Source organism: Polistes dominula, unplaced genomic scaffold (assembly GCF_049000335.1).
Source record: "Polistes dominula isolate Pdom_NZ unplaced genomic scaffold, Pdom_raw_medaka contig_26, whole genome shotgun sequence".
NCBI classification, from domain to species: Eukaryota; Metazoa; Arthropoda; class Insecta; order Hymenoptera; family Vespidae; genus Polistes; species Polistes dominula.
In genome coordinates this window covers 3,750,227-3,766,157 of record NW_028300939.1, presented here as the reverse complement: position 1 = coordinate 3,766,157, position 15,931 = coordinate 3,750,227, and the positions used below count along the sequence as shown (strand labels likewise).

Genomic DNA, 15,931 nt, shown 5'->3' with positions numbered 1-15,931 from the left:
TTATCAACGGAAGTTTGTTAAATATGGCAAAAACTTTGAATGACCAAAACATCAAATTTAATCTCTTCGAAGGAATAACCACGCTTATTATACAGGGACAAAATTTTCTCGATTTGTTAGGCAAAATAAAAAAGATCTTTCATCTTTTCGGAACAATTATTCGATTTGGAAATACTTACATACGAACAAATGTCAAATATTCGTGCACACCTTTTGGGTATTTATTCTTATAAGGAGCTTATGTTACATTATCATAGCTTGTTAGATTTTCGCTTTACTAGGGGAACAATCGTATTTACCCAAGACTCTATCATATATGCCCTTAAAATTCCTATCCTAAATCCCATTGAATTCGCCTTAATTCAAAGACTTGCTATTATCAATAATAATAATCAAACGGAAATTATTACCACACCTTGGACTTTAATTGGACCTACAATCAAGCTATATGCAAAGGAATGTCGGCTCGTTGATAAAGAAGTACACTTATGTCAACAAATAACGGCCGTCGGAACGGGGCCGATCATTGTGGGTGTGGGCTCTTCACTGGTGCTCGTTTACAAATTAACCGAGAATTCAACGTTAATATCAAGCAACTACTATATAAAGATTAAGTATGGTAACAACGAGACCATGATCAGGGGGACACATTTGGTACAGGGGGGTAACCTACAAATCCAAGGGTACGAACTCGACAAAGATTTCGGAGAAGCAAAGCAAATTAATCTTTTACAACCTCTCATAATCAGGAATCATCAACTGAATTTCGAACCGCTGAAAAGTTTGGTAATACCCACAATAACTACCCCAAAATTCATAACTCCTAATAAATCATTCGGATTGGAATTTCATACATCGGTAACCTCGATTGTACTGGTGTTGTTGCTGATATCGGTCATGCTTGTTTACTTGTTGTATAAATGTAAGAATAGGGGGAGGCAGCATGGGGGGAGGCAACATACCACGGACGTCAAGGACGAGGACGTCCTCGAACTTCGGCAGGGAGGAGTCATATGACTCGGCCATCGGGCCTCTGGAATGCCCGAGCGGCCGGCCCCGTTATCAGCATGAGTAGACTAAACATCCTCCTGGTGCTCGAGTACGATGGAAGGGCAAGGGAAGGTGCTATCCATCGCTGCCTTCGCGTCAGCGACGATCATTCTCTGTCGGGTTTCTTAATTGTAAAGACGTAAATAAATCGGAAGTATTTTAATCAACGCTTCTAGTTCGATTATTTACTTGCCTATCCGAACCAAACAAATCCGTTATCGTTATTTTCTCGCGTATTCGTAATTCTCTATTTCGGACGCTTGTAACATAACTCGTGCGGTTGGAACGAGTTGTAGAGAACAATATGAGAAGACACGTGTTGTATATGCGATGACAAAGAGATGACTGACTGACAAGCCGGCATCAAGATGATTCTTCAACCGCCGTGATGAGTTATGGCGAGTCTGCATCGAGCGACAACTGTGGCGAGTTCTGATTGGGCATTAGAAATCCCAAACAGAGTGTTAGTCTGGGAGTTTTATCGTTATTATTTGAAATTTTTTTAATTATTTGTGAATGAATGAATAAGAAATTTTATTGAAATCGTGTAATAGTCGTAGACAACTATTGATATCTGTTTAAAAACATATTGAAAAATACATTTGCTTTACTAAAAGTATTATTTGAGAAAATCAACATTAATTTTCCAAATTGTTGCTGTGTTAAGTATTAAATAATTGAACACTTTTTCAATGTTCGTTAGTATTGCGCGAAAAATTATCATGAGAACTGCAAACGTCATACCAAATTTTATGGATCTGCGACTATGAAATGAATTGTTTGAAACATTTAATTTAAGCATTTGCTGCAAATATATTTTGCATTATTAATAATGATGTTATTGTATTATTTATAATTTTATAATATTTTTATAACGGAACAAATGATTAAATAAATATAGATATATTCATATAAATAATACCAATTTATTTTATTTCAAATGTACAATTCTAACTACTCATTTATGCTATGTGCAGTTCATTACTTTTTTTTAATATTTACAACTTTTACCATGTTTAATTAGTTTCATGATTATGAAACATTGTATTTGCTTCAATATTCTGAAGTTGCTGAATGCGATTTATATTCTCTTAAAATTGCATTCATTCTCTCTATTTAAGCCCTCATAGATTTTCATATAGATAGATTTTCAGCAAGCAAAGACATAATGGTCTCTTCGTCAACAGATTTTATTCCACTTTCATACTTATAAATAAGATACAATTATTATTTTCAAATTTACAATTAATTTACATATTTATATAACATAAACATAAAAACATTAATGTTTCAAAATAAGAATATAATACTATTTTGCTTTTAGCAAAAGACCTTCTTATAGATCGCTGAAAAACTCAGAGCCTCACATGCAGGAGAGAAAAAAATAAAATCTTGTTTTATCTACACCGGACAATTGGTAGCAATGCTTATATATAATAGAAATGTTTTGCGGCTACTACGTAAAAGAGGGTTGAAAAATTCTGCATACTTCTCTTAGTAGATGGTGCAGCACGTTTATCCCGTCAATAATATTTAGTATTAAACGTTTTTAATAGATAGTAGAAGAGGTCGTAAAAGTATTTTTCCTTTCTGTAATGCTAGAAAACGATCTTAATAATCCAACCGTTTCGATTTCTATTGAAAATGTAAAAGAATGTCAAAACTATCATTCCCGGGTAACGTTTCAATTTTTCTCATCAGTACATAAAAAAATTTAGTGTCACATTGTATGTTTACGATGAACTCCAAAACTACTTAACCGATTTTACTGAAATTTTTTCATTTCGTATGATTTTTTCGACCTTAAAATATAGTATAGTTTTTATTGCGTTTTTTTAAATATTCTTTATTACTAATTTACGAATTTATTATTTAGAGGATATCTAGATCTCCATGTTCTGTAAATATTCAATAGATTACGCTGTATTACAATTCAAGTATTATTTCATTTTATTCGGATCACACGTTTTTTTCATATTTATATACGACATAACTAATAGTACTGTTACCTCCTAGAGGACGAGTTTGCTTAAGTAGTATAAGTAGCGCCTGTTTATGGTCACTCTGTTTTCACCGAGTTTAACCGGGACCAGGCTTGTTCGTTTTCTCAATTTAAATAGCGATAAAAGACGACAGAGTAGGTACGTTAAAGAGGTGAATTGAGGAAGGTTCGGTTTGAAGGAGAGTTATTGATAGCCGTAGCTGTGATTAACAATGTTATTTAATGAAAATAAATGGTTGTGACTTACAACCATTACAACTTGTGGTACAATGGTGCCTTGGTTTCAAGATGCCTAGGAGGCTTGGACTGCTTAATTCCAGTCGAAGGTTGAACAACACAATGATTCGACAAGACAATTACAATTATAAATCAGTTAATGAATTAATTAGATCCAGAATTGAGTTGACTGGAATGGATAATGAGTTAATACTTAGGCAGTAGTAGAGAAAGAACACTGGTAATGAACAAGTGATCGTAGAATAATTAACACTGAATAGAACTATAATAAGTAAATAATAAGTAAAGCAATAATAGGTCGTAAGTAACTGTGACATGATAGTAAGTGCCGCAGGAGCAATGTCCTCTGGGTTATATAGCCCCAAAAGGTCCTTCGTGGAAGGGGTAACTTTTGTACTCCCTACTCTTTAATTCTAGATGGCTAGCTTAAGCTTTTTATGCATATCTGTTCTAGAATGTTTTAGGAGTAGATTTCCGCTAGGCCTACGTGACTTTGTCAGGCATTTGCTTGCAAGGGTTAGGAACGAAGTAGGTGGTTTGGGACCTATTGTTTATAATTTATTCTATTTATTCAATTGCTCGTCGGTAGGAGTATTCTCTGACATTTTTGAAAGAATACTGTTCCCTGTATTATGATTTCTGTCTTATCTCTAAGTTTCATACAGCTAAGCATTGGCGAAGGTTCCCATTGTTACGTGAATGATGAGAATCTTTAATAAGGATTTTATTTTAGTTAGATGTGTTCCTAAGCCTATGCTTTGTAAAGTTTATTAGGGATGCCATGGTTCCTACGTGAAAGAATAGGTGAGCGTTGGTGCGCTATTAAGTTTGTGCGGTTTTAAGTTTATGAATTTATTTCTTACTTCCTGTGTTCTTCTATCCTCCCGATTCTTATACCGAAAGGCAAGATAAAGGATGTGGTCCATATGGGGTTTAGGAGATAATGTTCGGTGGACAATTTATAGTTTCCGTACTTTTCTTGCGAGGGACAATACTTCAACTAGTTCATTTCAATATAAAGGATGGATATACTGTAGTGTAAGATTTATTGAATTAAAATAAGAAAAAATGTTTATTATAATAAATATTTAAATATTAAGGTTTAAGATAAGAATCGGAAAGAAAAAGTAAGTAATAATAGTTAGGAAACACTCGTATAATACACACTAGTTACACCGAATCAAGAAGGCGAAGATCGCCTTCTTCGCTGCGCTTATATATTCATTCACCCTACCAATGGTCCCAATCACTTCCGTTAATCATTCTCGAGATCTCCAGACTATTCCCAACCGATCAAACAAAAGACTTCTTCCTTATTTTCGGTTCGGAAATATTCGAGAGATTTTACACACACACTCGCATTCTTACCGCTACACGTATTCACACTCATACTCATATCGCTGCGTGCACTCACACTTATATCCATATCGCTGCGTGTTCTGTCAAATCTTTCACATTATCAATTATATTCATGCACACCATACACTCGCACTCTTCGTCTTTCTCTCACCCTTACAGTAGTATATATATATACAGGTGACTCTCCAGCAACACAGTTGCTAGACAACACAGGTTCCTAGAAAAAATGCCGTTATTTGAAACCGTATTGTTTGATACCCAGAGCCAATGTAAAATGAAAGGTTACGTTCTGAAAACTTTTTAAAAACAAATATTTTTTTTTTAAGTGAAAACTTCTTTAGAATGGAGTAATCTGAAAAGTAAATAAACGGAAACGGAACTATGTAACGGCTGCTATACTAAATAACGAGAGAAAAAGAGACAAACATATAGGATTGAGCCTGCGAGAAAGAGACAGAATATAGCTATACAGTTTTTCCTATTCTCGGTCTCCTCTTTATGCTACGCTTCGTAGTTATCGCTCCTGGTTGTATATGTGTGTGTTTGCGTTCGACTGCATACTACAAAGCGTGGACACGTATTCTTTCGATACTCGAAATGCTTTTAGGTAGGAGCGATAGAAGGGTAGAATGAATAAACAGAGATAAGCACGTAGGTATGCGACAAAATTATAAGGTCCAAACCAACTGACGGTCGAAATAAAGAAAGAAGGTGCGTGGTCTGTTTTTATTTTACCAAACGTGTCATTTCTTTTCTATTTAAAAATGTTTCAATTTTATTGAAAAATTAATATTAAATGATTATTTATTTCGCAAATATTATAATTAACAATTATGAAATATATAGAATATAATAATTGTATTGTCTGCAATATTTTACAAAAAAAAAAAAAAAATGAAATGATTATCAGAATTATCAGAGAAAAAAAATTAATCAACATTGTAGAATACTTTTCTTATATATATCCAAAGACATGTTTTTTAAATATAATGTTTGCGTATTTAGGAAATTAATACTAATTTTTCAATAAAATAGTAAAGTTTTTAAATAAGAGAAACTAGACCCGTGACAAAAAAAATAAACTCTATTTACTTTATATTTCCAATAGGAATAAAATAATATAGCTTATTTTACAAATATAGAAAAAAAATATAGAAAAAAAATTGTTAATACTATAAAATAAGACAACGAGAATAGAGATAGATTTTAAAATCGTTGTAATTCAAAACCCGATAAAACGAAAAAAATACGACCACAATTGTTCCCTTCTTTAACAGCATCTAGAGTTATTAGTTGCAACACCAATAGAAATACTTGTCTATGCTAACCCATGATAAAGATATTTTAAATTCAAAGTGTAGAAGAAAAAATTCATCTACCTGAGTTTCAAAAAAAAATAATAGAGCTGAGTGAAGGGCGCGGAACCCCCGCGGGTGGCGCCGAGACGGCGCTGTCTTGTTGCTGGTCGGCGGATTCCAGGTAGGCCGGTTTCAGAGAGGCGGTCGAGAAAGTCCTAGGAACCCCGTCGAACTCGACAAGGTACGCCTGCTCGCCGAGGCGACGAAGAACTAGGTGGGGGCCCGTATAAGGCTGGTTCAAGGTCGACCGGACCGTCTCTACCTTCCTGACGACAAAGGGACAGGAACGCAGCTTCTTGTGAAAGAAAGGCGAGTGAGGAGGGACGTGCCTTGATCCGGGGACGGCTTGCAGCTTCCTCATTAGATTGCGGAGCCCCACGACGAAGGAGGGAGCGTCGGTGTCCGTGCGGCTCTCTGCGGCGAGGAAGTCTCCGGGGACGCGGAGGGAGGCTCTAAAGAGCATCTCTGCAGGGGATGCCTGCAGGATCTGGTCCAGCGGCTGACGTCTTTGTTATTGCCCGATCAAACGTATTTTTGGGCGACAAGCCGCGTTGTTGAGCAGACGCTGGGGGGCAAGAGGCCGTGGAGCGCCTCGAAGATTGCTTCTCAGGCTGCACGGGACGTACGGGCGGATGTAGCTGCCGTTGCGCGCGCAGAGGAGAGAGGTACCGTCGAAGTCCAGAGGCTGCAGAGCGAGAGAGGCGTTGTCGAGGAGGTGCGGGAGGTCGGCATCCTTGGCCTGCTCCCAGGCGAGGATTATATTTCCTTTGATAAACATCTTACCATTTTTGTTTCTATCTATGGCTATCGCATCCAGCATTCCTTTTTTATTGCTTAAATTGTGAAAATTTATCAGCTATTTATCAGCTTTTCCACCCAGAGACCATAACGGTGACTCCTATTATATATAGTTATAATATTATATAAAATAAATCCTACAATTATTTTACTCCTAAAACTGTCCATTCGTCTCATTCTCTTGGAACTTAGATTTTGGAAGGTTTTACTTCTAGCACGTGTGATCTGCACACATGATCTTTTTTTTTTTAATAATCAACTTAATGTTTAATAAACATATAAATGTATGAAAAATACAAAACAAAAAATATTACTTTAATTTAATTCAACTTTAATTTAGTAAATTTCTTCGTCGTCACTGTCCAGTTTAATCAACCGAGAACGTTTTTTCGGTTGAATGGTATCGCCTTCACTTTCAGAACCTTTTTTTTTACTGAATACGAGCGCCGCTTATAAGCATCGTACGCAATATGACCTGTGGGTACCAGCGCCGCTTAGCAGCGGTTTGTATAATATGACTTGTAGGTACGATGATAAAAGATCCGACTCACGATACGAGTATAAAGAGTGTGATGTTGGCTTATGTATAGATCTGTGCTTTAAAATTTATGATACGTACTTATACTACTAATCACTTTACATTAATATGTTAACTTGTTTGTGGATCATAAATATTTCATAATAAAAATATTACCTATACCTTTGTAAGTTATAAACGTTTTCATATCAAAAATGTAAATTATACTCATTATATTGTAGCAAAGATTTTTTTATTCCGCACAATAGTAATTTAGGACTCAAGAAAACATATATACAGCAGCAACTCGTACTGGACGTATTCGCGGAGCGCGCCTCTGTTCAGTGACAATACTTTGACGAATTGGACAACGGAAGCGAAAGGGTTAAATCTTGAACGTCCACAATAGCCACATCCATAAAACCTTTGCCTTCGATTGATTAAGCAATTTCTAATATGCCAAGAATTTGATTTTGTGATGATTCACGCATGTTTTCTATATTAACTGAAGAGAGCCAGATCTTCTTCCAACATACATTTAACGTTGATGTTTTCAGATCACAACAGCGTAAGACACCTTTGTTTTTAAGCCATGCTGATGAAAATAAATGCTCTCTGCAACACTGTATCTTTAAGACGGTAATCTTCGCCGCAGCTGTAAGAGTAAAGTGTTGTAAAAAGGTTTTTTGAAAGAAAACCGTTTTACAGGATGTCATGTTGTAGGAGGGTTCCCGATATTATGAATCGTGTTATAGCGATATCGTGTTAGGAGAAACCGTGGTGTTGAAGAGATACCTGTAAATCATATTTATACAGTAAAATACGGTGGTGGGAATGTTAAGATAAAAATAATGTTACCCGAAAGTTTAACATGAAACGATGCCAATTGTGTGACGTATAATAAAAACATTATGAGATAAAACAGAAATTTAGTCGAACTATGTTAGAGAAAACGATGTAAATAATTTTATTTACCTGTCGGTTATTATTTAAAGAATTGTCGATAAGTTAAATACCAACTACTACCCCAATCGACTAGTATGTAAAATAAAGCTTATAAACAGTTTTGTCTGCAAAATAATTCTCTCAAAGTAGTTTGCGCTAGCAAGAAACATATTAAAAGTGTGTCGGGGTGTTGCCAACGAACAGGCGAGCATTTTTATAATTAAATTAATAATTACAAATTGAAAGTATAAATAATACTATTTTAATAATATTATATATTTAATTATCCTGGAAATTTTTTTATTTTAAGGTTTCACTTTTAACTTGTGTGATATGCAAACACATGATTTTTTTTTATTAAATCTTCATTTTGTTAAGAATAAACTTACAAGAATAAATACAACACGAACATTTCACCGCTTTCACAACGATTAAATACTCTACTCTATAAAGAATAATCAGTAGTCGTTGTAAGCAATGAATTAGTAGATTATTTCGTACATGAAAGGGGAACAAATATTATTACAATTAGTCGACATTAGGAGCTCGAAAGTTTATTGTCGCAAATACCAAATCCCGCTATTGTTCCCGTCCCTGAGCGCGATCCTTCAATTCGCGGTCTTCATACCCTATTTCTTTCAGGTTCCTTCTAATATTATCCTCCAATCTACGTCTCGGTCTACCTAGTGGTCTTTTCTTATTTAGTATACCGACCAATATTTTATGCGTCGTTTGACCTTCGCCTTTCAGAAAATTTTTTTGCACTGGATACCTGTAATTATAGTGGACTCTTTATTATATTTCAGAAGAAGAAAGCCGATGTATTCTATGACGATATTTAGATTTATTATTTGCTGATAAAAAGAAACGTTATTAAATTTTTTCAGATTGCTTAACATCTACCTAAAAATAGAAAAAATTATACATTAGTTTAAAACGGATTCTCGTTAGCAGAACATACAGTGCGCTCGACCGTTTTATTGTCGTTTTTCACAGATTGTGAAAAAAAATCTGAAATAAGCCAATTAATTTATTAACGTTTCTTTTTATTGGCGAATAATAAATCTAAATATCGTCAAACAATACATCGGCTTTTTTCCACTGAGATATGATAAGGAGCTCACTATAATTACAGGTATCCAGTGCAAAAAAATTTTCAGAAAAATATCAAAATAATAGTTTTTGTTCCACATTCAGGAGAAGTATTAAATTGTTTTTTTCCATGGAACATTTAATCCGTTAGTTCTCAGGTAATTCTCCATAGTACTCGAAGTAATTGGTTTTAGAACTCAGGAAACCGCATTATAAACTGTAATATCTTTATCTACAGGTAAATATTTATTACTTCTGCTGGAAAGATTAACACTTTGTAAAATGGATCTACAAAAAAAGTTCTAACTTATTTATTGTAAATGATATTTTAAAAGATTAACTAAAAGTTGATACCAGAGATTATTCAAAAATGAATATGAAAACTACCGTTTTAGTGCAACGTCCCATGATGCAGGAATAATATTGTTGACAACATAATCAGCAGGAATTAGGTCGCAAATAAAGTTTTCATTACAATACAGTGATCGTAAAACACCTTTAAAGCTACCAAAAGCAAAACCTGTAAGTCCATACAAATTGTTTATCCAACCAGCAATTGGTTCCTTTTCTGTTGATACAACAACAATTAGCCGAACGATACAAGTTGGAGTTCCATTAGAATATTGTTGTACTGTATCTTCACAGATTGCCTTTGAAAATGTGTAAGTGTTAGGCCACTTACCCAGTAGCCTATAAAACAAACGAATAAGCTTATCGACTTATCATTAAAAAATGCAATAGGTTTCATGTTTTATTACTTTTGGGTGATTAAATCTAATTGGTCTTCGGTTAAAATCCCTGTCAATCTAATTATGTCTTCTGTTTTCATAGGTGGCTTATAGAAATTTTCTTCGATTTTATTGTAAACGCAGTGCGAGTAAGCCGTTGAAACATAAACAAAGGCCTAATATACAAAATTATTATAAAATTAGAACAATTTATTTATAGAAATAAACTAAGTTTTATATATAAATAAATTGATCTAGTCGGGAACTGTGCTTAAACATACGAATTTTAATACGGATGATTTAACTAGGAAAACAATACCTTTAAGCTTGTCATCTCTTGTGCAAGCAAGAGAAGATCCCTTGTTCCTCTAATATTTGTATTAACTATAAGACGAATATTGTCCAGAAAACGTACAGATGCTGCACTATGAAAAATTAAATCGGTATCTTTAATGCGATCGCGGTCCTTCTCTGACAATCCTACATTCAATAGACTCGTGTCTCCTTCAATCACAATAATCTTCTTTTCAACATCTTTTTGCTCTCTCTTCAATCTATCAAAAATCTAAGGATTTAAATATAAATTTTAATACTGGTGACATCTTTTATTCCGATTATAATAAATACAAAATGTGTAACTTTACTCACAACATCATTGAAATACTTTTTAAATCGAGTTTGCGGATCCTTCTGTTTCTTTGCCCTTACCAGCAAATAAATCGTAGTTATTACTGGACAACATCTGTAAATGGCAGCAATAGCGCTTATAGTGAAAGTTTTTAGCGGAAAATTATTTTTTATAAAAGAAAACATTATTGTGTCAAAGTTTAAATATAGAAATAAAAAGAGAAGTAGAAAAAGAGAAAAATAAAGAATAATCATCGTTATCTTTAAATACAGGTACTATTAGATAGATATTTTCTGCTGAATTAAATATATTTTCTAGCAATTAAATCTGTAAAAAAAAATAGTTATCTTTTTGCATGACAAAAACTCTATGCTATTTTCCTTATTTAGAAAGCTTACATTGCTTCGAAAGTTAAAATTAATTAATAGACTTCAAACTTGAACAATATTTTTTGCTATTTATTTCACACAATATGAATCTTAAGGAGAATAAAACTACTAACAAAAACTATCCGATTGTACATACAATTCTAATGTATTTAAAATTTATGTTTGGAAGCTTATAACGAATGTACGAATTGAATCGAGAACAAAAACCTAGGAGAAAAATATTTACCCTAAATTTTTTGCATTATAGGCCTTCCTATAAATCCTAAGCCACCTTTTATAAAAATTTTTTTCCAGAAAAAAATGTAGCAATTTTACCTCGTTGATTATAAAAATTCGGTTCTTTCATCATTGAAAAAAGTTCCTCTTGAAACGTTTGGCCGCTTAATGATCCTGTCTTTTGTGTGTATTCTTTTATAATAAAAAAATATATTACATACAATTAAAGTAAGAAATATCGAATTTTTAAGATCAGTAAATATTTATAAGTGTTTGAAATATATGGTATTGATACTAATTATAGGTACAAAATGTTTGATTTTGGATTCCTGGAAAAATTCAAGTCTATTTTATATAAAAATAATACATTATTCTAAAAAATAATAATGAAGTATTTATATTTTCTTTTAAAAAATTTGTAATCTGTAGAATTTAAAATTTTTTAAACTGACGTGTAATTTATGGTAGCAACTAATATTTGCAATAATTGAAGCTACTTTAATAATCAATGACTTATTTAATATCTTATTGAATGAAAGCTCTTAATAATTTTTTGTTAAGCCATATCAATTTTATCCACAAAATTAAATAAAATTATAAATTTAATTTGACTGACACTTCATCTTAAATATGTAAATACACTAATTACACTCTATCATATAATTTAGCTATTTGTCATTTTTACAGTTGGATAGGGTATAGAATGTTAAAAAATAAAAAACTTACTCTATAATACAAAAATATATTTCCACAAGGTATTTAATAAAATATAATAAGTATTTTGGAATTGCACTATTAAACAAAAACTTTAGAAAACTTTTTATCCTATGATATACTAAACATGTTGGTGAGTGAATAATAACGATTATAACAATCTAAGTATTAAAAACGTTATCTTGACAAAAATATCTGTTGAACTAGGTACCTTTATTCTACTGTGGTCTTATAACGACGCTGAATATCATATAACTGACCTTTGGATTTATATATGTGAATGTGTAAATGTATATGTATATGTATATGTATATGTATATGTATATGTATATGTATATGTATATGTATATGTATGTGTACCATGAACTTAGGATCTACAGCAGCGGTTCTCAAAGTGGCCGATGGCACGACCACAATTTAAAAGTGAAACTTTGTGCGCGGTTGTGCAATTAGAAAAAAGTCATAAATTCAATAAATAATTTTTTTCATTTTTTAGTTACAACCAAAAAAAAACATGTTTGCCGATCACACGTGTTAGAAGTGAAACTTTCAAAAAACTAAGTTTCGAGAAAATGAGACAAATGCACAGTTTCAAAAGTAAGATAATTGTATGATTTATTTATTGTAAAATTGTTACTATATATATCAAAAGGCACCGGTATAATCTTGGGATTATATTTTTATTATGTTGCTCAACAATAGAAATTCTAATTTAATTAATAAATTTTATTATTGTTTAGACCTAGCGCTATGGTAGACACTTTACCTAGCCTCAACTAGTTTAACCCATTGCCGCACACTTTTATTTGACGATCGTGCTTAGAAATACGAAGATCGGACGGTTATAGCCGTCATTTGCGGCAATGGGTTAAGGATAAGACTCTGCATAAAAACTAATTCCATTTATTTAAACCTAACCCCTATCTTTTACAATGTGAGAAAGCCAAATCTTTTGTGTTCTTTAGAATTTCTATAAACTCGTTAATATTGTAACTTGTCAAAATTCTTCCATATATTTTAACCCACTTGCATCATAAACGTATATATATGCTTAATTTTCTAGTCACTATCACCGAGGCGTATAAATACTTAAATGCGTTTATCATTAAAAATCAAAATATTTAATAAACAAAATAACACACACTCTAACAGTATAAGATTACAGAGAGAAGCACTGATACTGATAATTGTTACATTGCTTGGAGGCAATGATTATTTTTTATTTTTATTCTTTTTCTTATCTTTTATTTTTTTCTGCTTTCATACAATTTTACACCTATATGCATGATAAAAACTTTCTAGCAATATGGTCCTTTTTTCATATTTCCAAATGGCGCAAATAGGTTGAAAATGCTACATCATCGTCAGAACAGATTTAATTATTCTTTGAATATACTTCTGCAACAAATAATATCAACGAAAGCCTTATTAGCATATTCAAGCTACATATTTTTACTGCTTCTTATTAACCTTGGTCTATAAGTTCAATAAGTCAATTTAAATGCTATTACGTATGTCCGATTGTAAAACACTTATATTTTAAAAATATGTACCTGGCTACTCTATGAGACGTATTTTTGTACGTTATTTTTTTTTATGATCGGCTTCTGTATATTCTTATTGAACAATGTTAGACGCATTTGCTATCAATAAAATATAAATCTTATAAAAATATAAATAATAATATTGTAAAATTATCGATATAAAGATTAAATGATAATATAAATTAAATAATAATAAAATAAATTGACTTCTCGTCGATTTCAGCAGATACAATAATTATAATACAATACAAATACATTGCAATATAAAATAATACAATTACAATATTAATATGGTCACCGATCGAGTTTAGAATATGCCTAGTACTTGAACTTTGGTCGTTCGGAATAAAATTTTTGAACGAGTCAGTGTCTTTAGGTATTTAGGATCGATCATAAACCAGACGAACGAAATTAAAGAAAAACTCAAGAAAAGAATCAATTTAGGCAATGCATGCTTTTATTCGGTTAATAAATTACTCAGCTCGCGGTTGTACAATCATCCTTTTGGTAGTCCTTTATGGTAGTGAATCTTGGTCGCTTACGTTACGTGACGAAAAAAAAGTAAGGGTTTTTGAAAACTAAGTTTTTCGTATAATTTCGGTGCAAAACGCGATGAGAAAACCGGCGAATGGAGAAAACTTCATAACTAAGAAGTACATCGAACAAACAAATCGGACATTATTAATGTCATAAAATCACGCCGATTAAGATGGGCTGATAATGTGGCGCGTGTGGGGCAAGATCGAACGACGCATAAAATATTGGTCGGTATACCAAATGGGAAAAGACCACCAGGTAGACCGGGACGTAGATTGGAGGATAATATTAAAGAAGTGATCTGAAAGAAATAAGATATAAAGACCGCGAATGGAAGAATTGCGCTCAGGGACGGGAACAATAGCGGGATTTGGTATTTGAGAGAATAAACTTTCGAGCTTCTAATGTCAACTAATAAGAATAATATTATTCCTGCTTTTATGTACGAAATAATCTACTAATTCATGGCTTACAACGACTACTGATTATTCTTTATAGAGTAGAGTATTTAATCGTTGTGAAAACAGTGAAATGTTCCTGTTGTATTTATTCTTGTAAAATTATTTTTACCAAAATGAAAAATAAAAAAAATATCCCATGAATGCCAGATTCTTTTTTTTTTGCATAATTTGTTTACTTTAATGTCTTTTAAGGCATCCACTTCTAAATCAGCTGCGTTGGACAACGAGAAAAAGAAAAATCTTACACGTTACAGACAAAATTTACTTACTAATATTTAAATTAATTATTATTATTAATTTAGATATTAATTATTATTATTTTAATTAATTATATATATTTATAAAATACTTTTGAGACTTTGTAATAGTTCAACGACAAAATATGCGAATTCCTTTTTATTCCTGGTATATCGAATGTGCAATCGAGTTGGGCCGTCAAAATAGTTTCCTTAGGCCGGCGATACATGTAAACGCCTAAAATTTTACCGTTTTTCAGAGACTTATTTAAAATGGAAGGAATAAATGAATCGTTTTGAAACTCTCTCAGCATGTGTATTCATTACATATTAACACGTTGACTGCCGCGCGCGTTACAGTGAAATCTTCTTCAGGCCACGCGTACCGCGTATACGGAGTGTACGAAGCGTACTCTGTTCGGTATTTCCACCGATATTTAAAAAATGCGAATCGTTGATTATCGCAAGAATAATCTCTCGGAAAAATGATTCCGGAGAAGCATTGGACGCGCATGCAAACAATGTTATGCAGATAACAGACGTCGAATAGGCCGATCAGAGACACGAGGGCATATAAAGAAAACAACAACTTATTGTCCAAGTTGTCCCGACCAACCCCAGCTTTATATTGAATGTTTTAAAGCTTTACATTCTACATAATTTTCTTAATAAACCATGTTCGAATAACTTTTATTACAATAGTTTATATTAATAAAATTCTATTATAAATTTAAGTTTATATTAATAAATATAGTTTATAATAATTATTATTCAATAGTTTTGTTACTTCCTCTGCGAAATGTCTTTTTAAACACATACGAATATCGCAAGTAGTCAAATAAGCGTCACCCCAATACGGTTGACGCAGCTCGATCCGAAACTTGAATGTCACCCGAATATGGGTGACGTGGTAGTCAACGTGTTAAAATATAAGAATCTAAGTTATTTTTTTCAAAATGGCCGCCGTAGTAACTAATCTCCTGAGGCCCTCACAGCGAAACGCATCAATCATGGCGATTTTTAGCTTTAATTACAGCAATCTTAAAGTTAAAAAAAGGGTCATAGCGTGTTTATAAAACATGTATCTTCTAGTTGAACAAAGAAAAAACTAAAAAGTCAA

The 15,931-nt window shown here is 32.6% G+C and overlaps 1 protein-coding gene across 1 annotated transcript; it reads right to left on the bottom strand.

Annotated features, from left to right (window-relative positions):
* Nucleotides 1–7,811: 7,811 nt before the first annotated feature.
* LOC149032910 (putative fatty acyl-CoA reductase CG5065) lies at nt 7,812–11,237 on the bottom strand. The gene is made up of 6 exons (XM_089171467.1): nt 11,182–11,237; nt 10,735–10,828; nt 10,406–10,651; nt 10,117–10,262; nt 9,746–10,048; nt 7,812–9,646 (listed from the first exon to the last, which is right to left on the bottom strand). The coding sequence occupies exons 1-6, from the start codon at nt 11,235–11,237 to the stop codon at nt 9,556–9,558; spliced, it is 936 nt and encodes a 311-aa protein (XP_089027593.1). The 3' UTR covers nt 7,812–9,555.
* Nucleotides 11,238–15,931: the final 4,694 nt, after the last annotated feature.

What these genes read in the sequence shown, in the direction of transcription:
- LOC149032910 (XM_089171467.1), bottom strand. Translation starts at nt 11,237, where the DNA reads ATGTACAATCGGATAGTTTTTGTTAGTAGTTTTATTCTCCTTAAGATT. An exon ending in CTCCTTAAGATTCATATTGT is followed by an intron (nt 10,829 to 11,181) that starts GTGAAATAAATA and finishes TGCCATTTACAG; the next exon opens with ATGTTGTCCAGTAATAACTA. An exon ending in AAGAGATGACAAGCTTAAAG is followed by an intron (nt 10,263 to 10,405) that starts GTATTGTTTTCC and finishes TTTGTATATTAG; the next exon opens with GCCTTTGTTTATGTTTCAAC.